The 21,699-nt window shown below is 39.0% G+C and overlaps 4 protein-coding genes across 5 annotated transcripts; 3 read left to right on the top strand and 1 right to left on the bottom strand.

Annotated features, from left to right (window-relative positions):
* Positions 1–3,431: 3,431 nt before the first annotated feature.
* On the top strand, positions 3,432–5,109 carry LOC131285236 (uncharacterized). Its single transcript, XM_058314091.1, has 3 exons — positions 3,432–3,573; positions 4,249–4,429; positions 4,500–5,109. Exons 1-3 carry the CDS (start codon positions 3,432–3,434, stop codon positions 5,107–5,109), a joined length of 933 nt encoding a protein of 310 aa, XP_058170074.1.
* A 5,335-nt stretch (positions 5,110–10,444) lies between these two features.
* On the top strand, positions 10,445–12,463 carry LOC131288498 (uncharacterized). The gene is made up of 4 exons (XM_058317640.1): positions 10,445–10,828; positions 11,167–11,698; positions 11,774–11,890; positions 12,378–12,463. The coding sequence occupies exons 1-4, from the start codon at positions 10,445–10,447 to the stop codon at positions 12,461–12,463; spliced, it is 1,119 nt and encodes a 372-aa protein (XP_058173623.1).
* An 854-nt stretch (positions 12,464–13,317) lies between these two features.
* On the bottom strand, positions 13,318–14,423 carry LOC131287180 (NF-kappa-B inhibitor-interacting Ras-like protein). Of its 2 annotated transcripts, XM_058316207.1 has the most exons (4): positions 14,102–14,423; positions 13,771–14,007; positions 13,635–13,698; positions 13,318–13,541 (listed from the first exon to the last, which is right to left on the bottom strand). In XM_058316207.1, the coding sequence occupies exons 1-4, from the start codon at positions 14,213–14,215 to the stop codon at positions 13,342–13,344; spliced, it is 615 nt and encodes a 204-aa protein (XP_058172190.1). In that variant the 5' UTR covers positions 14,216–14,423; the 3' UTR covers positions 13,318–13,341. The 2 variants fall into 2 exon arrangements, with proteins under 2 accessions (XP_058172190.1, XP_058172189.1); XM_058316206.1 differs by having other exon boundaries at positions 13,318–13,698.
* Positions 14,424–14,964: 541 nt separating this feature from the next.
* LOC131289178 (eukaryotic translation initiation factor 5A) lies at positions 14,965–20,166 on the top strand. Its single transcript, XM_058318387.1, has 4 exons — positions 14,965–15,039; positions 18,731–19,199; positions 19,271–19,469; positions 19,569–20,166. The coding sequence occupies exons 2-4, from the start codon at positions 18,991–18,993 to the stop codon at positions 19,641–19,643; spliced, it is 483 nt and encodes a 160-aa protein (XP_058174370.1). The 5' UTR covers positions 14,965–15,039; positions 18,731–18,990; the 3' UTR covers positions 19,644–20,166.
* The last annotated feature ends 1,533 nt before the right edge of the window (positions 20,167–21,699 follow it).

Below are 21,699 nucleotides of genomic sequence, written 5' to 3'. Positions count from 1 at the left end.
CAATAAAAATTGTGATCAACAGGATAAATAAAAAAACAACATTGAAAAAGGACAGGATTCCTAGAAATCAACTTTGTAGTAAGGTAATCTTTTTAAGAGTTAGTTGTTAATGAACCCGTAGTACGAAAGGAAGCAGAATGTCGCTAGAAAAAAAAGAGCTGCCGTCAAAGGCCAAAGAGAGAACGAGTGAAAATTACATCAACCTTTTTTGAAATTCGACAGATTGATCAGCAAGATGGAATAAATTTATTTGTATGATATCAACAAACTGTAGAATGCTATTGGTTAGACGTATTTCAAAATTGATGAACTAAAGGGCAAATTTAATTTCAAATATTTAAGAACAATGTGAGCGATTCCCATATCCGAATAACACGGACGCGTTTGATTTTTTGTGTGGAAAAATGTTGGAGAAGGTATTTGAATTTGTTGCTTTTGAATACATTACATGACCGTAAAACAGTACGTCAAACAATGGTGGCCCAATATTTTGGCATCATCTTACTTTACAACTATTTACATTCTACAGCAAAGTGATTAATTGCTCAGAAATAATCGGTTTTTGCCTGTGCAAATACGTATGACAAGTCACTCACAAGTAATTCTTGAGTCATAAGCACAATTCATTCTGGATAATGTAACAAAGGAAATAAATATGTTCTGTTTTCTGTAAAATATTATTTCCTGTGATAAATATTTTCTGTTTGGCGCACATTCTCATAAAATTGTTTACTATTTCCGTTCCTTTACTAAGCAGTTATTTATATGATTCAAAACATTTTACTAGAAAAAAATCACCAACTTTCTTCAAAAAAAAGGTTTATCTAATTAATGTATAGCACATTCTTTTCTCCGGTTTTTGTTCATAATAATGGTTTCTTAAAGAAAAGTAAAACCAGAAGCAATTTTAAACCAGGAATTATACTTAAATGCACTGATATAGCTCATGAGGGAAAATCATTTCTCTCCTTACACTGCATCAAACTTTGCACTTTAAATAACCCATTATCAAAAAGTCAATTGTAAGGTACGACAGAACTGGTTTTATTTTCGAGACCCTCCATTTTCTTCAACTTCCTACGTTATTTTATCAACAAACGTGGCAAGTTTAACTTCAACGTGCTGTCTTGTGACAACATTTCATTTTAAACGCAATGGTTCGATGAGTTCTGGGCTTTTGCTAAGCCCTAAGTTGTTGCTAAGTACTTTTAATTTAGCTCTGGTGAAACTGTATCAGAAAATGTAGTGGTTATGGTTGCATAAGAAGTTTCTCGTGGTACTGTTAAGGTTCTTTATTCCAAACGCCTTGATGATACAAAATACAGTCCAACTGGATCAACTGGTATCGAGCCTACAGGAGAACTCTAAATAAGAATAGATGCTCAAAGAGTTTGTTTGTTATCTGCCGAGACTGCTAACCTGGACCCTTTGGACGACCTCTTAACCTGTTCAACCGAATGTTCGTTCGATTCAGTAGAAGCTCTTGTTGCTTATTTAGCGTTGTACGGTGCATTTTCCAGAATAACCACTACAGATTGGCGCTAATCCTCTATTGATAGGTGTATTTATTGAACACTTTACATAAACGTAAAAGCCGTTTTGATTGTCAAATCAAACATTGAACAATTTAGCAAAGAAGCAAATGAATTAAAAAAAATATCCACATGTATTGTGACGCAGAAAGGCATCATTAGACTAATAACTGGATGTAGAAAAAAAGATAAGAACATGTGAAAGATCCAATTGTTTAGAATCGTCACTTTTGCTTTATTGTTACTTTATTATCAAACATTCTTTTTAACTATTTTTTCTAGATTGGGCTACAAATCTTATTTTACATATTTTATCGAATCCTCAAAGTCACAGGTTGATTGGCTGTTACCCTTATACGGAAAAACTGTTTACATAGGACGATGTTCAATAACATCGACTGATACTATTATTTTTTATTAGACACATCAGATAAGTAAATAAGTTCACCAACGATTCAAGAAAAAAACTTATAATCGGTACCAGGACAAAACAGCTACGAACGATACTTTGAACGACTAGTGAACATGATACAACATTTGACAACAATAGACGAAAAAAGAAGTACATGAATAAGATAATTTAGTTTAAGATGCAACCAAAACAATAAATTTTTTTCCAAAATGTGGAATGGAAAATCTTGCGTTGTGTTTTTTTATCAGCAAAAAAAACCTGGCTCCTTGTTGCCCCCATGAAACCAACATACTGAAGTATAAATTCAACTATTGTTAATTCAAACGATGTCGTACAACGTTACAATCACATCAAATTTGGTTGCAAAACGTGCTATAACTTATGCCCGAAGAGGAAGTATCGGTTTTTAAACTGTGTTATCATTTTTATGCAAAATCATACTAAAACTTGTGTATCTTTTTTATGTTTTTATGAATCGATGAACGATTTGAAGCATCATTAATATTTTATCACCACTTTTATTCATATATGGTTTAAGCATGGACAATAGTACGAGCATCGATGAAGGAAGTTTGAACTGTCGTTTTTCTTTAGGCCCAAAAAATCTGCTACAATGCACGAAATGCCTATAAACGCATCCCCATTTCTTTTAATTCTTAACTTATTGTTAATGAAAGAATCTCTGTCATAATGTTTTTTTTTTTAATTGAACGTTATAATCCACTTAAAAATCTACAACAAGTGCTTAGTTTATTTTATATTTTTCAGAACTGTCTTTGAACAATAATTCGACATTGAAATGGTTTTGCAGCATGGTCAAAGGTATCTTTCGCCATTGATGGTTAAATAATTGTTGGCCTTTTAAAAATATTTGAACCTAACTTCTAAAAAAAGGTTTCTTTAATTATTTTTTGTGATAAAAACATATGCATCTTTCTTTCGGTTTACATTGTCTATACACGTTAACATATTTAAAATCCCTTTATTTTAATCAATAATGAAAAAACACTATTTTCTGGCCTAAGAGAATATATTAATAAACGTGTAGCTTTTGCTACAGGATTAAGCTTCGAAAATGTATTTATTAAATCGATGAAGCGCTTCGCCCCTGGCTGGGAATGTAAAGACCTTTACGTCATTTCTAAAACCTGCCTACCGGCGACATCCCCCAGTCGACCGCATGGCATCATCAACACAAACAACCACCTGCTCCCCCTTCACGCCGCGATCTCCCCAGCATGGTTCCGGGTCCATTCTCTCACAGCTGACTGCGACCCTGCCCCAACTGTGGAGAGTTATGTTTAGCGTGATTAGCAATGCGTCCCACCACATGCGCATTTGGTCATTTACTCACACCAAAAATCCCACAAGACGTGCGATGGATCGTACTGTTGCGCTTCGTCTGGTAGTCGATCGCATCGTGAGACCAGTCGTCTTCCAAACTTCACCAGTGTTCCGTCAGAAAGTTTAACTTGTTTAGCGCAGCCATGGCAAAGGAGGAATCCAAGTATGGTTTTAAAGACAAGGCAAAGGCCGAAGAATCTCTGGAACTGCTTAAAGCTGAAGATCATAAGTACCAGATGCTGACCGTTCGGGGGCTTATCGGAAGAGCTAAACGTGTTCTGACGCGTAAGTAGTTCTTTTATGCATACCATACCACTAATTAGGTCAACAATATTTGCTGCAGATTGTGTCTGTGTTACTAATTCACGCTAAAGAAACATAATTAGAATTTTTCAAGGTTCAACTTAAATAAATGTCACTGAATCGAATTCATGCGCCTAGTTGGATTTCGATTCGATATTTTTTCTCATTTTCTTCTTTTGTGGAAGTGGTGGGCCGCATGAGGTAATGGTTATTTTTAATCGTGTCACTCCTTCCTTACGCTTCAAACGTCTAAAGCAACAAATGTACGACAAGCGTTTACGAGTGAGCGTGTATACGTCTAATAATTTTGTGTGCCAACGAAACAAACTAAACAAAGTGTGAGAAAATGTAAATTGAAAATAAAAAATTTAAAAAAAAATTAACTTGTTTTTCAACGATGAATTCCGGTTCCGGACAATGAATCCCGTGTCACGTGTAGAACCATTATTGCAGCGGTTCGCACCGACAATTAATAACATAAAGATAAAACCGGTAAATTAAAAAAACAAAATAATATTAACCTGTAACTGCACAATTACAAAAGTTATATCTGCACGGTTACAAAAAAACCTAAAAAAAGATAAATCTTTAAGAAGTTAGCGATAATGACTGAACGTCAATTACATTTATTTTTATTTTATTGCGTTGATTTTCCAGTCACGAAGGCGGAAGAAAAAGTAAACAACATTAAAGCAGCAATCGAAACATTCGAAAAATGGCTCGAAGCTAACAGTACGTCGTCCACTAAAAATTCCAAGCCTAAGGAGGCTGAGGAAAAGGTTGAAACGGTCCCCGGATTAGGTTTCAAGGATAAGCAAGCCGCCGAGCAGACGCTCAAGTAAGTGAGCATTGAAAATTAGAATCTAATGGTTGCAGAGGAATTACGTTTTTGAATCTTTATGTTTCAGAATTTTAGAAGGCCGTGATCCGGATTACCAGAAGCTGGCCATTAAAGGTTTGCTTGGGAGCGCCAAACGCGTACTGCCGGCCACCAAGAATGAAGATAAAGTGAAATCCATCAAGGAAGCGATGGCCATGTTCGAAGATTTTCTCGATCTTTTCGATCGCGAGGAGCGCGGAAAGCAAAATATGGCGTATCTTTCGATCGAGTTGATCAGACAACTGCCAACGCCAAGCAAGCCCGATAAGCTGGCAGCAGACTTTCTTGACTGTTACGAGTCGGTGGCCAAGGGAAACTACAAGCATCTGCGCACTAAAACGCCCAAGGATGGGCAGGAAACTTGGGACATAATTCGAAATCGTAACTTGCAGAAGCTGAAACCCAAAGGCGACGAAAAGCTGTTCGATTCGGATGGCAAACCAACAGAAACACATTTAAAACTGGTACAGTGGGCGTACAGTCCCCAGGTGGAGAAACTTAAAACTTATGCAGCTACGCATGCGCAATCTAAGTCGAATCCTCGCAAACGAACGCATTCAACGTCAGACGGAGAAGATTGCAGTAAATCTAAAGACAAACACGATAAGGATCGTTCGAATAAAAAGTCCAAAAAGTGATGCATTGCAATACAAATTCGTCTTTTCTGTCCTATACAACGGTGGTTTATTTTTATTTTTAACTAAAAAACAAAAATTCAATTGACAATGATAATTAGTTTCTCTTTAGAATGATCTTTGGATGGAAAGCCCGGAGAATAGAACTAACTCATTTTATTTAATGATTTACCTATGATAATTTCAACATCAAATTACCGAGAAGAGAACTAATAATTTTCCGGTTTCCGGTTCAAGGTATAGCCATACAAAATAAAGATAATATAAGTAAGAACACATCTAAAAATGGAAATTTTCTAATTATGTATTTATTTTTAAAAGTTGTCAAGTGTTGTTCACAACGAAATTATGTTAATGGAAGCTTATCTTTGTTTATTTCTAACGTAGAAAGCTCGGAAAAATTGTCCTTTCTTTACTACCAACATGAGCGATTCATCTACTTTTTTACACAAATTCAGGAATATCTTGAAGTCATCAATCATAGTCATGTGCTGAATATGATTTTGATTAACGATGGTAAAAAACATTAACCACTAATTACAGTGAGTACAACAGCAACGAGGTTATATTCATGGTGAATTCAAATGGAACTGAATGTGTAAATATCTTTATTTGCCTGTATATTTTGATTATTGTATTTATGATCAACACTAGAATACATTGCTTTGGAATTTTGCCAGAATGCATTTAAGCGGTCATTTTGACCGCTCTTTTTAACACGCTATAATTTCGTCATTTTTGAAGATTTTCCAAATCCGTAAACGGCTGATTTTAAGTATGTTTTCTGAATGTCTCTTGGCAGTTTTCATTTTTTATGCACCTTTTCATCATTTGGCCAGCTCGGTGCAAAGCAAAAAAGATCGAATTGAAATTAACTTGAATCTGCTTCAACTTCAAAATGTAAAACGAAAATTTAAAAAAAGTATACCACCTATAAAAAATAACTTCATATTTTCAATATATAACACAGACAAATGACGGCACAAATTATTGAATTTTACATCAATTTTTCCATTTTGCTGTGTGCGAGCGTTATGCGGGATGGTAAATTGGTGTTATTTTCGTACTTTGAGGTCAATTGAGGGCATGATTTGTAGTTGCAAAAATATGATTTTTTTTTATGTTGCCCAATACTTTAGTTTTCTAGCCCACACTTTCCTTAATTTTCTAAATTTATGTTATACATTTTCAAAATAAAAAAGATTTAAAAAAACGCAAATTCGGTCTTTTGTGCTTTACATCGAGCTAGGGAATTATGGAGAGTTTAGAAAAACTAAAAATGACAAAAGATAGTCAATAAATATACAAAAAGTACCCATTTATATAAAAGGGTGTATTTTAATATAAGCCTTCATGGTTTTTGGAAAAACATTCTGCAGTTTTCGAGATATTGTATTCCGGTCGAAATGACGCTATTTGAATTCGAGTGTTAAACGAAATACAGTGGAGATAACAATAATATTTATCAATGTACGTAGTTTTTATAATAACACGAGCATCATTCAATCATTTTGAAAACAGCATTTTGAAGATGCTGGTTGTAATCATACAGTTAAGGATCAAAAATACATCTCCTAAAAATAGCTAAATATGCACATTTGGTACACCGTTACAATCCATACGAAAATAGACAAATCTACCAATTGGTGTGTATATGTAATAAAAAGGATTAACAACTGTCCTTTTTTTAGTTTAACCCAGCTGACTGGGGCTCCATCGTTCGATTCATTTATCATGCCTACGTAGAACCAGACAATTTGACCCAATAAAGAAATATCGATTGAGCAGGTTATTACGGTTGCAATTTTTGATCGATATCACAGTGCTTCACTGTACGCCCAGGCATATAATTATCGTAATTGAAAATGTTTAATTCACCAAGCCATGCATGCATACCAGAACCATTTAACGATCGATGATGGCTCAGAAGCAGTATTTTTAAGGTTCGTTACCGATTGCACTAAACAACAATTATAAAACATTTATGCGGAGATATAAAATCTTTCTCAGTTTCATTTTCATATGAATGTTTTATTTGTAATTGCCTACGAAAAATATTTAGATAGTTTTAAACTATGTTTTCTATTGAGAAAGTTTAAATATCCATGGAGCAAAACACCAAATGATTCGTCGACTTTTTATTCCTAGTACTATCTACAATCACCTTTTGTGTCCTCTTCACATGGTTATAACTAACCTAACTCAATATAATTTCATTTCACATGTTCAAAAAATAATCAAGCAATTGATAGGCGAGCAATGTACGCTGCGCGGAATATTTGTCAGCATCATTAAAACCATTCATGGCTTGTCAGCTCATACTGTGCTAGATTGATTGATGTCATCGGCTAGAACAACATGGTTCCTTGTCGTGCCATGGTGATGCCCAGTTTTCGATTACCCTGCAAGCTTTCTGTGAGTGTGCATGCAAAGTTTCTAAATCATTAACACAACGCGGTCCACTTCCGGATCACATGTAAACACGAACGCAAATGAAACGAAAAAAGAATCTCGGCGTGTGTATCAGCATCACTGATCTTTTTTGAATCTCCACTGTTTCGCATTATAGCGAAATACGAAGCATGCTCCTAATTAAACATTGTTTTACCAATCTAGCTTCACTTTACACTGTTTAAAATAAAATTTCTAACAATTTCACTTGTCGTTACCGGCAAATTTTGCGTAAGCAGGTGACTTTGAAAGATGTGCAACGACTCTAGACGTGTTTCAGGTCCGTCTGGCACAGTCACCGGCAAGTGTTGACACCATTCAATTTTGTGTTATCTTATCAGTTTGAGGAAGAGAAATGCGCCTAGAAGGGAGACACAAAAACATAGAGAACCAACGGGGAGGGCGATTTGATTCAACTGTTTTTATTTATTTTCTCCATTTTTTGTAATCATCACTGTCTACTACAGTGCTGGTTGCAAATTGTGCAACACCAGAACAAACCCAGATCCCAGTTGTTCAGTAACACAGAGTTGTGCTACTTGGCGCGTATGTTGACGGATATATATTTCGTAAGCTGCCTTCATCCCCTACCGATGATTGTTGGTAATGATTATAGTGATAAAAAATGGCACTCAGCGACGCTCACATACAGTTTTACGCTTCATTTGTCCCAACCTTCCGGCTATCGATAACTTCCCCTTTCGGCGACCGGCTGGAGCAGACTAGGAGGAGGTTGACAATTTCGCTGACCGCGGCTAGGACCGCCAGTACTGATTAGGACGCCGGTTAGAGTGGCCGCACCGGAAAAGTGCACCGTTCGCGCCAGGTTTTCAAAACACGTGACGGTATTATTTTTTTACGTTTGACGGTTAGTGTTTTTGAATCGCGCGTAGTGAAGATCGTTAGAGCGATTGACAGATTGCAGTGTGCTCAGGTGAAAACAACATTTAATTTAAGGTGCACAGGAATAAGATGAATTAAATACTATACCTCACATTCACTGTCAGTGTAACAATAAATTAAAAACAATTAAGCACCTGACGGTTGGTCAAAGAATACTTCAAATATGTTAGTGAACTTTGTTTTCCATTCCTGATACCATAAAGCCTAAAAGTTTATCGGAAGCGAATTAAGGGTACACAAAAAGCAGTTGCTAAACTGCAATCTTTAACGAGAGACCCTATCCCTACCATTCTGCAGCTAGTACCAATATTGACCCACCAGCAATGGCATTCGTTGACGCAAAAGCAATTAGCCAGCGAGTAGAGCAACAATGCAAACATCCTCGCCAAGGGCGCATTGGGAAACATGGGCCATGGTTATTGATTGTTATACTCCAACCGATTGATGCCTCATTCTTAACGGCTAGCAAAGAATCTATCTACTTGTTTGTATTCTGCACTTGAAATCGTGTTACCTATTTTTTTTCCTCTCTGCCCCTTTCCAAATGAGTGAGTCGTCGATTTGCGACTATCGGACGATATTTTTTGTGGTTGATAAGAAAAGCCATTTCATTACACTAATCTCGACACGCATCCCTCACGTATGCCATTATTTGTGACATAACGAAATGTGTCCGGCAGTCAGAACCGCCTTTCGGTGATGGAATGTTGACTGCTAGAATCTAACGTGATTAAAGTGTTTTTTAATCGTGTGATGGAAATTGTGTGAAGTTACAGTTTTTAATAAAGTGTAAGATAACAATCTTGTTGAGCTTGTCTTGCAAGACTTCGATGTAAAAAATGCATCATAAAATGATTTTCTTGTTTATCGTTACAATGTCTCCAAAAGCGGTGTCTTAAGATTATTTATGCTCAAATTTTATCAATTTTAACGAAACGTTAAGTTTTATTGTTTTCGTTCGGAAACTAGAAGTCATTTGTTAGAAATTAATCCTATCGGATTTCTTGTGGTAATTTTGTCATCTAAAAATTATTTAAACATTCAACTCACTATAGAAATTTACAGTATAAAATCTTCGCAATCAATATGGTATTTAAAGCCATTTTTAATATGGTGTGGTATAATCAAGAAAAATATGTTGCAGAAAACAACGTAGGTGGCGTATTTTGAGCATCAATTAAAGTTTTAAAAACCCACCCGACCGGCCTAGTTTGGCGCAATATTTTCTAAAGATTTTCACAAAAATTAACTGGTCTCGCTGAGCATTGACATTTTTGCTTATAAATGTCACATTCCCTTTACACCTAATCAAAGCCCCCCGAAAAAGATAACAGGTGTGAAGATAGTCACAAACTCTAATCTGCTTTTTTACCGTCATCAACACCACGTTAGGCGTACAGGGCGGGCTTTATCGTTCGCCCCGTTTGTCGAGAAAAGATATTATATAGCACCTAACGACGATCACCGGGGATGCCTCGAACTACATCGATCGTGAATTGTGTAACAACCAGTACTGTATCAGGCAGAGATAGCGATAAAAAGGGGGATTTGTTTAAACATTGTCGGAAACATGCAACATGGTGCGTTTGGAAAGAAGATTGTTGTCTGAAAAAACTCCGGGACTCTTTTTACTTATACTTTTAGGAAGGTAAATTTATTCCAACATTTTACCAGAATGTGTTTGTAATAAATAGATTTCTTCTTCTTCTTCTTGGCGTAACAACCTTGTTGGTCATGCCTGCCCCGTTAAGGGCTTACGAGACTTTTTACCCTATGTGTACGTCGATAGTCAGTCCTCTCGTACAGGGGAGGGTCCGGTCGCGGTTGGGATTCGAACTCGGCTGTCGAGGTGGTGAGCCCCGGCGCTTATGGGCCGATTTTCTAACCGGCGCTACCGATCGGCTGTCGCGGACCCCCGAAATAGATTTATCGTTTCCAAATTAATTTTTTTGTTTTACTTTCAGAAATTACAAAAACATTTAAGATGGGAAGAACAGAACCATTGATCGTACAGTACAAAAACAGGTGGTACGATTTAACAGATTTTGCACATAAGCACCCAGGTGGAACAAATTCCCTGACCGGCCTGCACAACAAGGACATGAAGGATCGCTTCGAGCGTGCCCCGGGACATTCCGAGGCAGCCAGGTATCTTATGCGGGAGTATCAGATAAACCCTCCGAACTCCACGCAAACCATCAAGCAGAACGGATACTCTCTAAATGGCTCTGCCAAGCACCCGATGACAAATGGTTCCGTCTCGAATGGCGTTAGAAATGGTGTAAAGCCTTCTAGCACCGCACTTCATTCATCAAAGACTCCATCCAACGAGGACGATTTAACGCACTTAACGGATGAAAGCATGGAGGTACGTCATCTGCTAGAGTAGTGTAAAACAAGTGTACTCGCTTATCGGTACATCCTATCGTGGACAATAATTTAATCATCGTCACCGTATCGGTTATCTTTTTGCCATATTCATCATCATCATCACCATAATCATCATCCGGCATTGTCAACCTTACTACATGACGAATGATTCACGATTTGCTGGAGTTCACCCGATTCCCACACAACTCTCTTATCTACACACTTTATGCGATAAGGATGTTTTGTGTGCGCTCAGTGCGGTGATGTGAATTGTGTAATCCTTGCTAACAAACGCTTCAAATGTTATATTATCATCTATCTACCCTCTTTACGTAGCACCTGGTCGACTGGAACAAGCCGATGGTTCTTCAAATACACAAAATGGGGAGCAAGTATGCAGAGTGGGTGAACAAACCCGTTGATCGGGAACTGCGCCTCTTTGGCCCATCCTGGGTGGAGAATATGACCAAAACGCCCTGGTGGATAGTGCCCGCCTTCTGGATACCGGCTATTGGGTACATTATCACTCACTACGGATCGCATGATTTGGCCAAGGGTCGAGGATTCAGCAACCCAACCCAATCGTTCTTGACCGTCGATCTGTATTTGCATCTGGTCATCGGTGCACTCGCCTGGACACTCCTCGAGTACTCGCTGCACCGCTGGGTTTTTCATCTCGATCCGAAGGATAATCGTTTCTTACAGACGTTTCACTTTCTCATACACGGCCAGCATCACAAGGTGCCGTTCGATTCCTATCGATTGGTATTTCCGGTGCCACCGGCCATTCTGCTTACTACAATATTTTATCAACCCATATACTACATTTTTCCATATCCAAGGCTTACCCTTGCTGGAGGTCTCATAGGTGAATTTCGATTTAGATCTAAGATTCATTGGTAAAAGCTACAAGCAATAAATCCAACAATTTAATCATTTTTAGGATATCTTATTTACGACATGATACATTATTATCTCCACTATGGAAGTCCTTCCGGCGGCCACCTGTACCACATGAAACGATATCATTACTCTCATCACTTCGTTCATCATGACCAAGGTAAGAAGTATGAAAATTTGCTGGCCCACATCTTGGTGCAATTCACATTTCATACAAGATTCCAAAGCGATCCCAAATGTAAGGTTATCAAGGGTGATCTGTTAGTTTTAAATGCACCCAGTCCAACGAACGTGAACGTCGACTAAGTTATTCAATCAATTGGCTATGGTTTATGAACTGCAATTATGAACTAGCAATTGTGCTATGAAAAAGACTTAAATTAAAAATCAAATCTTCTACTAAAAAAGTAAGATTTCTGTTTTATCACTATAAATTTTGTAAAAACCACAAAGCTAGAACCAAGTTTAAAAGGAAACACTTTAAAGGGGTTTTAAGCATAATTTAGCAAAATTCAAAACCTAATTAAATTTAGCCAAATTTAAAAAAATATTGTGAACCGTTGTAGTTGTTGATACCAAATATAGTACCAATAGATGCACTCGCTCGAAGCAGTAAATATTTTAATTATTTTAATTATTCATTGTAGGTTACGGAATCAGCAGCGACGTCTGGGATAAACTCTTTGGAACACGAATAATGCTGAGAAAGTTAAAGTACCTTTTAAAATGGTAGAGAAAGCTTTTAGAAGTCGACTACATAAGAGCTGAACACGGTATACTGTACACAGGGGCTGTAATTATTTAAATAATAAATCAATAAACATACATTCATACATTCCTATAACACGAGTATGTAGTCTTATTTATTTGATATAATTTTTTTACTACCATGTTTAAGTACTGCTCTTGCTTTTAAAGGATAAATGTACACAGATTAAACCGACGTCACAGATAAAAAACAGCGATCCTTTAGCCACAAAGGAACCACTTTTTTTGTGGAAAATAAAATCGTTATAATTATGAAGAGAATAAAATAAACTTAGACGTAAACTAACTCAGCGTTTCCAGAAAAATACAATAATAATAAAGGCAATACAACTCTGCAGAAATAGGGTAAATGTACCAGTTTAGGCCAAAAATTGGAAAAGTTATCAACATTTTCTCGAAAACAAATCCCTTCTTGCTACTTAAATATTAAGCAAACATTACACTGGCGTGAATGAGTGGATCATTCGGTAAGAAGCAAAGATCTTGGTCATCGCTTTTAGCAATTTGTTTGCCAAAAGGAAAAAAAATCGTAGATAATAATTGGAACCTTGGTGCGCGGTTTTTGTCGGTGAATGTGCTGAGTTGACCAAAACTGGTACAGTTATCGTATGCTATTTTAGAGAACATCGCAAAAGATCACATATCCTCTTAAGTAAGTAACAGTAGAATAAGATCCGTCAGACCCATCTTGAAGATCATTTTTCTAATTGGTATGATACACTCTCAATAACCGATGTCTGTTAGATTTTTGGTTTGGAGCTCTTTCCAACAATCAACAAACGGCGAGTAAATTGCTGTGTAGAACTAAAAAGTAGTGCTGTAGTACCCTTTTAAGTTGTGTTTTTAACTGTTGTCAACTTTGGATGTTTTCTGTGTCAGCTGCCTCAGCTGAGGAAATGTACTTTTGGTTTGTGTTGGATACAGGCGAATGGCCAACTGGATGAACGGTTCGTACAAGGAGGCCCGTTCCATGGCATTGACCGCGTAATGTTTGATGCGCTCACGTGCGCACCAATTGTTTGCCCGGTTGAGATTGGATTCAATAAGATCGTTGTTATTTATTTGGTTGTTGCCATTGTTATAGTGGTTACCATTCGGGGAGGATGGTATCGTTCCACCCCCAGTGGAGGCATTGACCGGCGTCGGGCCCGTTGCACGTATCTGGCGAGAACGCATGTTTGCTATCACAACTATAATCATCTGCAATGGAACACGTACCAAATGAGACATAATGTGGTACGATACAAAACAGTAAGACATCCTGTGACTCACCTCTTTCTTCTCTTTATACTTATCGATATCACTTTTGATACCAGCAAGCATATCTAAACTGGCTGGATCGCTTGGGTCGTATACTAAAATAAACGCATCCGGGTAGAGCAGATAGTGTCGGGGAAGCTGCACGTTACCCTGCAAACCGGCCGTGTCATAAATGCGAAGCATATCTCGGCTACCCTTACCAGTATCGACACTGGCCACGTATGTATCTTCGATTGTGCTGTGCAGTTCCTAATTATATTACAGTAACGGTAAAATGTAACATTAATTAGCATATGCTGCTGTACGTGTACCGCTAAGTGACATCGATCACTGTTTTACCCACCGAGTCGATCGACACATTGCCATAGATCAGCTGCTCCAGGATGGCCGTTTTTCCGACACCTTTTGCTCCACATATTACCACTTTCCCCACTTTCGATATCTTCGATGTGAGCATCGCTACACAAATTTCGGTCCAACCACCCGCGCACAATGGTATCACGCACTGGAGTGTAGACAACGCACGGTTCGTAAGAATAGTGGATCCAAACTGTGTCTAATTGTTTTTTCTCATAATGGAAGAGTGTGTTTGTACGGCTACGGAACATACGCGAATGTATCTAAACGCGAGATTGTGCTTCCTGAGAAAAGCTGCACAAACAACGGTGCATTGTTTACGGTGCTAGTTTCCAAAACAAAGCTGTCATTGTGACACTCGGTCGCTGCGGTTGAGGCAAGGTGTATAGACATAAATATACTCATCTTTGGCACGAATTCTTTCTTCTGCATAATTCGTTTCATCAAAATTCTTGATTTAAGCAGCTGTGGTTTTAGATTATAAACTGAGCAAATCAGTTTCGCATTACCACTTGAGGTAGAAAGCCATTTTGGTAAGAAAAGCTTATTTTGATAACATTGATTTGTGGAAAAACCAAAACTTGTTGAGAATCATTTTATAATTGTTGGCATCAACAATGATAATTTGTTGAAGTAAAGATTAATACGTTGTAGATCAATCAATTACTGAAAATAAGTTAAAATCATAGCAACGGAAATATTTTACCGGTTAATTCAAATTGTTCCGATACCGGAAGCGAAGTTGTCCGTTTTAAAACAGAAACGCATCGAACAACAAAAACGCACACTCCATTTGCGGCTGTCATCAATCGACACCAATATGGTGAAACGTGCCGTCCCTTTCACGCATCGCGATGTGTTTCCGCAACTAAAAAACGCCATTCTTGCGATCTTCTTTTGTCCGTGACCATTTTGATCACACATGTGAGTAGCGACTTTCTGCCGGAGTGCGTAGGGAAAAGTGTGTAAAATCTGCTGGAAAACGGTAATCGGCTACACGGAACGATGCGATTTGTGGTGTGTGATGCAAGGATACTGGAAGGCAAACGGCTGCGGGGTTCGTTTGGTCAGAAATAAGTGTTAATTCATTCACTTTCACCCCCCTGGACTCGCTCTCCGGTGTGTCATCGGCTGGCCTATCGCGGGCTACAGCAACAGCAGCGCGGACCCAGTATGAAGTGATGTGTGCAAAAAGGGGCATCGATGAAGATGTTGGATTCGATTTTTCACCACGATGTTTGGTTACCACCGTAAACTCGGTGGTTGTCGGTACTTTCTTTGGGGCCGGTATGGTCGTCCACCAGCACCAAAGATAAACCAATGTCGCGGGGGAAGGGTCCTCTTGGGTGCGGTACACATTCCTTCTCGTACAAGCACCGTCTCGGCTCGTCACGGTCTGGAGTCGTCTCAGCGTAAGAAGCTTTAGTGAGGTACAATCCAACAGAGCAGCTCTTCAACCTTTTCTGGTTGTACAACTTCTTCGCACAATGCTTCGAGAACATACTGAAAGTATTCCTCCACGAGAAAATCTATTTCTCCTTTGATATTGGTCTATTTGAAGCGGTGAAAAACCTCAGACACCTGACATTATAAACCACTTTTTTTTTCAAGGTACTGCCACAAATGTCAGCAAAGGCGTTATCGAATGCACCAACTCTAAGCTAGAGTACTTCTAGTATCAAAGTAGTCCACTTGGGGAAAGAGTACATGTTACGTCGTCTTACCTGAAAGGCATAGTAATATTGAATCGAATAGTGGCACTTTTGTCAATTACACCAGCAAACGATAGGAAAACATAACAGTTCGGTCCAACAAGTGTAGTGAAAACCTAGCTGTAAGTGTTTTTTGTTTGCATAAAAGTGTTAGGAAGAATATGGACAGCTCCAGGCTCAGATGTATACACATTTTCTTGATAAAGACGTTTTGCGGTTGCGAATTACCAGCGCTGGAAGGTCCATTAGTACTGTGCATGGTAATAACCACAGAGTGTGGTTCTGTTTGCAGTATGTGAAGGATACGACCTTTTTTTGGCAGAAGCGTGGTTTTCCGACCTGCGGAGTTTTACCAACCCGAGAGTGTCAACAGTTGACGTGGCTGCTGTGGATGACATGGAGCGTGAGCCGGCGGATCCGCGGGAGATGCCGCTTGCTATGGTAGTAGTGGTGGTTGTGCCGATTGGTGGTGGTTGTGCACCACAAAGTATCGCATTGAATTGATAGGTAATGACGAATGCAAAAACCTCGAATTTTTATCGCTTACAACATCTTCTCCAAAATCGCTTGGCTGTTCGATTTTGAGCATAAGTAAACTAGCTGATATCGAGTGGAAAACGTGTGCGTACTATTTTTGGATCGCTTTAAATCGACGGAAACGTGCCTTCGTTTTCATCGATTTCGTCCTACGCACGCAGTATATCTTTCTCTCCTTTTCTCCGCATCGTTGTCACTCTCTTTTTCTCAATCCATCTTTGTTGCCCGGCCGCTTGGGTTGATATACTTCTTATCCCATTCTAGCTTACACGCAGGTCTGCAGGGCGTTTGCCTCTCGCAATTCGGGAAGGTGTTCCGTCTTTGACAACCGGCGGATTCGTAGGCGCCGTTCAGTGACTTATCTTTTACCCCTTCTTTCGTTTCCGAGCACACGCTGATGGCAAAGAAAGTTTCTGTTGCAACAAAAATGCATCTTGGATCTTTAAAAAGAACCATTGCATCAAAAGGGGAGCAGCAAGGATGCTGCCTCATTGCGGTTTTCTTTTCCATTACGTTACAAATTGTACATGCTAGCACGTGCTCTCCAAAGTTATACCCAATTACGTTACATTGTTACAGTCAAACAAATTTTCTGTGATTTATTACTGAAATTATCTCTTGTTTCACTGTATCTCAGTTAAAAGCAGCTTAAAATAAGGTTTTCTTATGTTCTACCAATGAAACTAAATAATCCATTTGGATCTTTTTTCTACAGCAATTCTTGCCTAACTAATCTTTAAACGCCGTGTCTATATTTAGGTTAGGTTCAATGAGATTCAGCTCAGTCTTTCGTCTGAGTAAGCGTTCTACACTCGAAATGACAAAAGTTAAAGCAAAAACAACAATCTAGATCGGATTAGTGTGACTGATTTTATACGCTACGATTTTTACTATTTTTTGTTAAGTTTCTCAACATTTAAACAGCTTGAAACAAATGGGACTAGAATTACAAGTATTATTGATTCAAAATTTTCTACTTATTTCCCATTTATAAAATCAGATGGCAACACTACACTCCGCTGGTGACCGATTCCATCAGTTGATCTATCGATCGAGCAATTCCACCACTCTCCCATAGCCTGCTGTGAGTTTGCTAAAAAAATCGATCCCCATATTCAATACGGGTAGCGTTTCGCGAACCATTATTGCTCCGACGCCAAGTTTCTCTTAGTGATAAGAAACTCCCGTGGTTTAATGCTGACCGTCTTCCAATACCTTTTTCCCACTATCGTTAACCAATTGATAAGAAGTGACCAGGCGCGCGCGCGTATGTCTGTGTGTTGACGTTACGAAATCAAAGTAAACGGAGGGCATAAAAATTGGAAAACGTGTCATTTCACATGTGCGGTTTTCATCCACGCGGAAGCAGAACCATCATCGTGCTTTCGTTCGGCACAACTGCATTGATCAATTAACACCTTCTTAGTCAAATGGGATAGGCAAACTTTGAGACATCAAATGTTAACAATACGAGCTCAATCAGAAAAGAATCCGGATTTGTTCGAACCGATAAAATTAATAGGCACTCCAAACCGGCTTGAGAGAAATTAAATCCGATTAGAGTCAGCATAAGTTTAATTTTTATTATTGAATGTTATTTGGTACAAATTGATTTAAAATTGAATTCTTGATAATTAACTAAATAAACTAAACAAATCCATAAAAAACGATAGACACCTAACTAAACAACATATACCATAACCTCCTGTTGCGATACAAAGCGTTGGTAAATTCACGTCCGCCAATTTTACGTTTTTTTATTTGTGCTTAATTATATCGTGCAATAAAGTAATTGCGGCTTTTACTGTTACGCTTAACCTCCGGCTAGAATCAACGCTTCGATACTGAGGAGTGCCAAAGTAAGACCATTCCCACCTAACACTAGGGTGCCGTCGTTGCCTTATATGTCGCGACGAGGCCAATCTGGAATAGTATAGTAGATGCATTGATGCGAGATTATTGCAAACACGATGCCGTTGCTGTAGCAGCCTTGAAAAAACAGATGAGAAAGATTTGATTTGGCGCACTGCAAAGAGCTCAAATTTGCAACGGTTTATTGATTTCGCTTAGGTCGCGCCATGTTAATCCCTCATTTTACGACGACTATGGACCTCGATAGAATAGAACGTAGATACTCGTATCGTCTTCGCTTCGTGATGTCAGTCCGAATCCAGTTGTTGCAGGAACACGTTGGATACCGCAAAAGGAATTATTCCGGGACGTGTGTGCCAAACGCAAATCCGTTCCACAAAGCCGAATCTATCGTTTTCCAGATAGATTTTAGTGTTCTTTTCAGCTTGACTTCCCACAAGACGGAGTAATTAATTAAAAATCATCTTCTTTCTTCCCGTGAATGAAACAACCAGCATAAGCAAGATCTTTAAAAGATCCAGCAGATACACCTTGCATATACAACTGCATTGTTTGTATATCGACTTCATCTGGAGGGGATCGTAGGATCTTTGCCTATTGTCGTGTGTATACAACTGTCGCCTTCGGAGCCAGTACGCCAAGGGATCGCGCCTGAACTTTGTTGAAAGTTTCGATTTGGTTTTTTGCCCCCGTCGGAGCACGTTAACACCACACATCTTCCCCAACAAAAAAAAACCACCAAACTTCATCAAACATGGCTGAAATGGAGGATACTCACTTCGAGGCCGCCGATTCTGGCGCATCCCAGACGTTCCCGATGCAGTGCTCCGCGTTGCGCAAAAATGGTCATGTAATGCTGAAGGGACGTCCCTGCAAGATCGTCGAAATGTCTACCTCTAAGACCGGCAAGCACGGACACGCCAAGGTACACATGGTCGGTATCGACATCTTCACCGGCAAAAAGTAAGTATGCGGCGAACAAAACGGGGATAAATTATGTTGCCCTCTACTCACTACTTCCCTCCCTTTTGCAGGTATGAAGATATTTGCCCCTCAACCCATAACATGGACGTTCCCAATGTCAAGCGTGAAGACTATCAGCTGACTGACATCGACGATGGCTTCTTAGTTCTAATGGGTGACAACGGTGACCTGCGTGAAGATTTGAAGATTCCGGATGGCGATTTGGGCATACAGTTGCGCTCCGAGTTTGATTCCGGCAAAGAGATTGTCGTAAGTATCTGGGCACATAATTCCCGGTAGAACCGCTGGAAGCCATTGTGGACTGCGCTTTTCTGAAACAACGATTTGCTTCTATTCTGCCCATTTCAGTGTACCGTGTTGAAATCCTGTGGCGAGGAAACTGTGATTGCCATCAAAAACAACACCTCAGGTGATAAAAACTAATACTTTGCCCGTTGCCTACAACTATCCATACAAGAGAGAACCACAGATGTAAGCTATCAGCAACAGTAGAAGAAACAGAAGCAGGAGCAGCAGCAGCAGCAGCAGCAGCAGCCGCAACAGCAACAGCAGCAGAGACAACACACAATACTTTACTGCACAGTAAACGTCGTCACCACTCCATCATTGGCAACAGCAAGAACCATCTCCGCGATTTAAAGAATAACATCTTGGAAGAGTATGTGAAAAAGGATCATGAGATAGCAACGATAATAAGCACCGTTGAAAATATAATATCTACCACACAAAAGGGGAGACTGGAAACAAGTATTTCATTGATATCGCCTAATTGAAAAATCAAAGAAAAGCCAACACATTCACAATAACATAAAAAGAAGAGGGAACACGTTTTGGAGAGCTTCCGGATGGATGAGCGGTGAACGGTGCTGGACAAACCGAAACCATTATTGCATTTTTTTTATTACAGCTAGTGCAGGAATTAGAGATGCAACAACTTATGAACAAATGAAGAAAAGAGTAATGTGCAAGAACTAGAGAGCGAAAGCGCGAGAGAGAATGGTCGGTGGGTGTGAGGGTGTGTATGTGTGCTCGGGAAAATGAAATCAATCTTAAGACAACCAACAAGTATAGATAGAAAGAAAAAGGGAGAAAAATACAATCACTATGTTTACGACCAGTCCCACCCCCCCAAAGGTGAGAACTCGGCGCAAAATAATTTAAGCCGGTAGACTGCCCGAAAGGTTTTTAAGCGCCTGCCGGATGAGAAGGTTCTTTGCAGTTTGCAAATTCTAGTAAAGTGCATCGCACCTTTTTCTCTTTGCTTTCGAGTAATCGAAATGTCATCGTCATTGTTAGTTGGAAACGACAAAAGAACATCCAGAAGCAATTGTTCGGCAGGAAATGATCAAGGAAAAGTAGGGAGGAGGAATGCAGCCATGATGCAGCGTATGAGCGTACACGTGTGTGTTTCTTGTGGGAGCTCGAAAGGGTCTTGTGTGGGCATATATTGGGAAAATCTAACTGTTTGATTTTTGTTTTGTTGCTATATCTTTCGTTTAGCTTTCGCAAAAAAGGAAAACTAACCCAACTGCAAACATATGACCCATTTCTTCTCACACCATAAGGCGTCGGTAAGAAACTCACTACCGGTAGGACTCATCATTCGATATGAACGATCACTTAAACCACATCATAGTAGCAAACGTAATCAGTCATGCATGCAGCAAAAGGCACAGAATCTAGCAGGTTTCTAGCGGCAGGTTGCAGTGAAGTTTTTTGCTGAGCAAAATCGTGCGGATCTTATGTTTTAAAAACCAGCTATAATACAGACCAGTTTATTACTACAAAACAAAAAGGTATCCTACAAACGCAAATTACCGTTGCGCCATGGAGGAGGGTAGATGATCGAAGTGCGAACGAAATCAATAACATATACAAAAAGGAATGAGAACCGATTAACAACATAGAAGACACAGGCACAACTCAAAGAGGTAACAACAAACTGCATCTCTACCTACTAATAAACGATATGATATGATGTTACTCAAAAATGCTCTTGTTACGCAAAAACCAGCGCGCTGAAAAACGAAATGAAATAAAACTGAAAGAGAGAACTAAACAAGAAAAACGAAACTAACCTCTTTCTAACGGTGTCTAGTACCAGAGCGATGTCAGAGCTCTACCATCCAGAAATATTTTCAAACTTATTACGCCCGCAAAGTAAGTAAGCATAGTGTGTCATCAACTGTCGTGTTGCTAATATTGCATCGCAGAAGGCGTGACACGTGTAACACGTAACATCAAAACACGTGTCAGTAATGGTACGTGTAAAGACGATTATATTTGTTATCAATGCCTGCAATATGAATTTCGCTTGTTCTTTTGTTTAAATCCTTGTCGGGATGCGAAACACTCTTGTCATCGAAACTGCATATGGCATAGGTAACAGCAATCGGTATCCGCAAATGAACGACATATTGTTTTAAAAGTTGTCTAGACATTTTTTATTACCTGTTTGCATTAGAAATACGAACGAATT

The sequence above is a fragment of the Anopheles ziemanni genome, chromosome 3 (assembly GCF_943734765.1).
Source record: "Anopheles ziemanni chromosome 3, idAnoZiCoDA_A2_x.2, whole genome shotgun sequence".
Taxonomy (NCBI): Eukaryota; Metazoa; Arthropoda; class Insecta; order Diptera; family Culicidae; genus Anopheles; species Anopheles ziemanni.
This window is presented reverse-complemented; position numbering and strand designations above follow the sequence as displayed.

What these genes read in the sequence shown, in the direction of transcription:
- LOC131285236 (XM_058314091.1), top strand. Translation starts at nt 3,432, where the DNA reads ATGGCAAAGGAGGAATCCAAGTATGGTTTTAAAGACAAGGCAAAGGCC. An exon ending in AGCTAAACGTGTTCTGACGC is followed by an intron (nt 3,574 to 4,248) that starts GTAAGTAGTTCT and finishes TTGATTTTCCAG; the next exon opens with TCACGAAGGCGGAAGAAAAA. An exon ending in GCCGCCGAGCAGACGCTCAA is followed by an intron (nt 4,430 to 4,499) that starts GTAAGTGAGCAT and finishes TTTATGTTTCAG; the next exon opens with AATTTTAGAAGGCCGTGATC.
- LOC131288498 (XM_058317640.1), top strand. Translation starts at nt 10,445, where the DNA reads ATGGGAAGAACAGAACCATTGATCGTACAGTACAAAAACAGGTGGTAC. An exon ending in TAACGGATGAAAGCATGGAG is followed by an intron (nt 10,829 to 11,166) that starts GTACGTCATCTG and finishes CTCTTTACGTAG; the next exon opens with CACCTGGTCGACTGGAACAA. An exon ending in CCTTGCTGGAGGTCTCATAG is followed by an intron (nt 11,699 to 11,773) that starts GTGAATTTCGAT and finishes AATCATTTTTAG; the next exon opens with GATATCTTATTTACGACATG.
- LOC131287180 (XM_058316206.1), bottom strand. Translation starts at nt 14,215, where the DNA reads ATGCTCACATCGAAGATATCGAAAGTGGGGAAAGTGGTAATATGTGGA. An exon ending in GCAATGTGTCGATCGACTCG is followed by an intron (nt 14,008 to 14,101) that starts GTGGGTAAAACA and finishes TAATATAATTAG; the next exon opens with GAACTGCACAGCACAATCGA. An exon ending in AGTATAAAGAGAAGAAAGAG is followed by an intron (nt 13,699 to 13,770) that starts GTGAGTCACAGG and finishes GTTCCATTGCAG; the next exon opens with ATGATTATAGTTGTGATAGC.
- LOC131289178 (XM_058318387.1), top strand. Translation starts at nt 18,991, where the DNA reads ATGGCTGAAATGGAGGATACTCACTTCGAGGCCGCCGATTCTGGCGCA. An exon ending in GACATCTTCACCGGCAAAAA is followed by an intron (nt 19,200 to 19,270) that starts GTAAGTATGCGG and finishes TCCCTTTTGCAG; the next exon opens with GTATGAAGATATTTGCCCCT. An exon ending in ATTCCGGCAAAGAGATTGTC is followed by an intron (nt 19,470 to 19,568) that starts GTAAGTATCTGG and finishes TGCCCATTTCAG; the next exon opens with TGTACCGTGTTGAAATCCTG.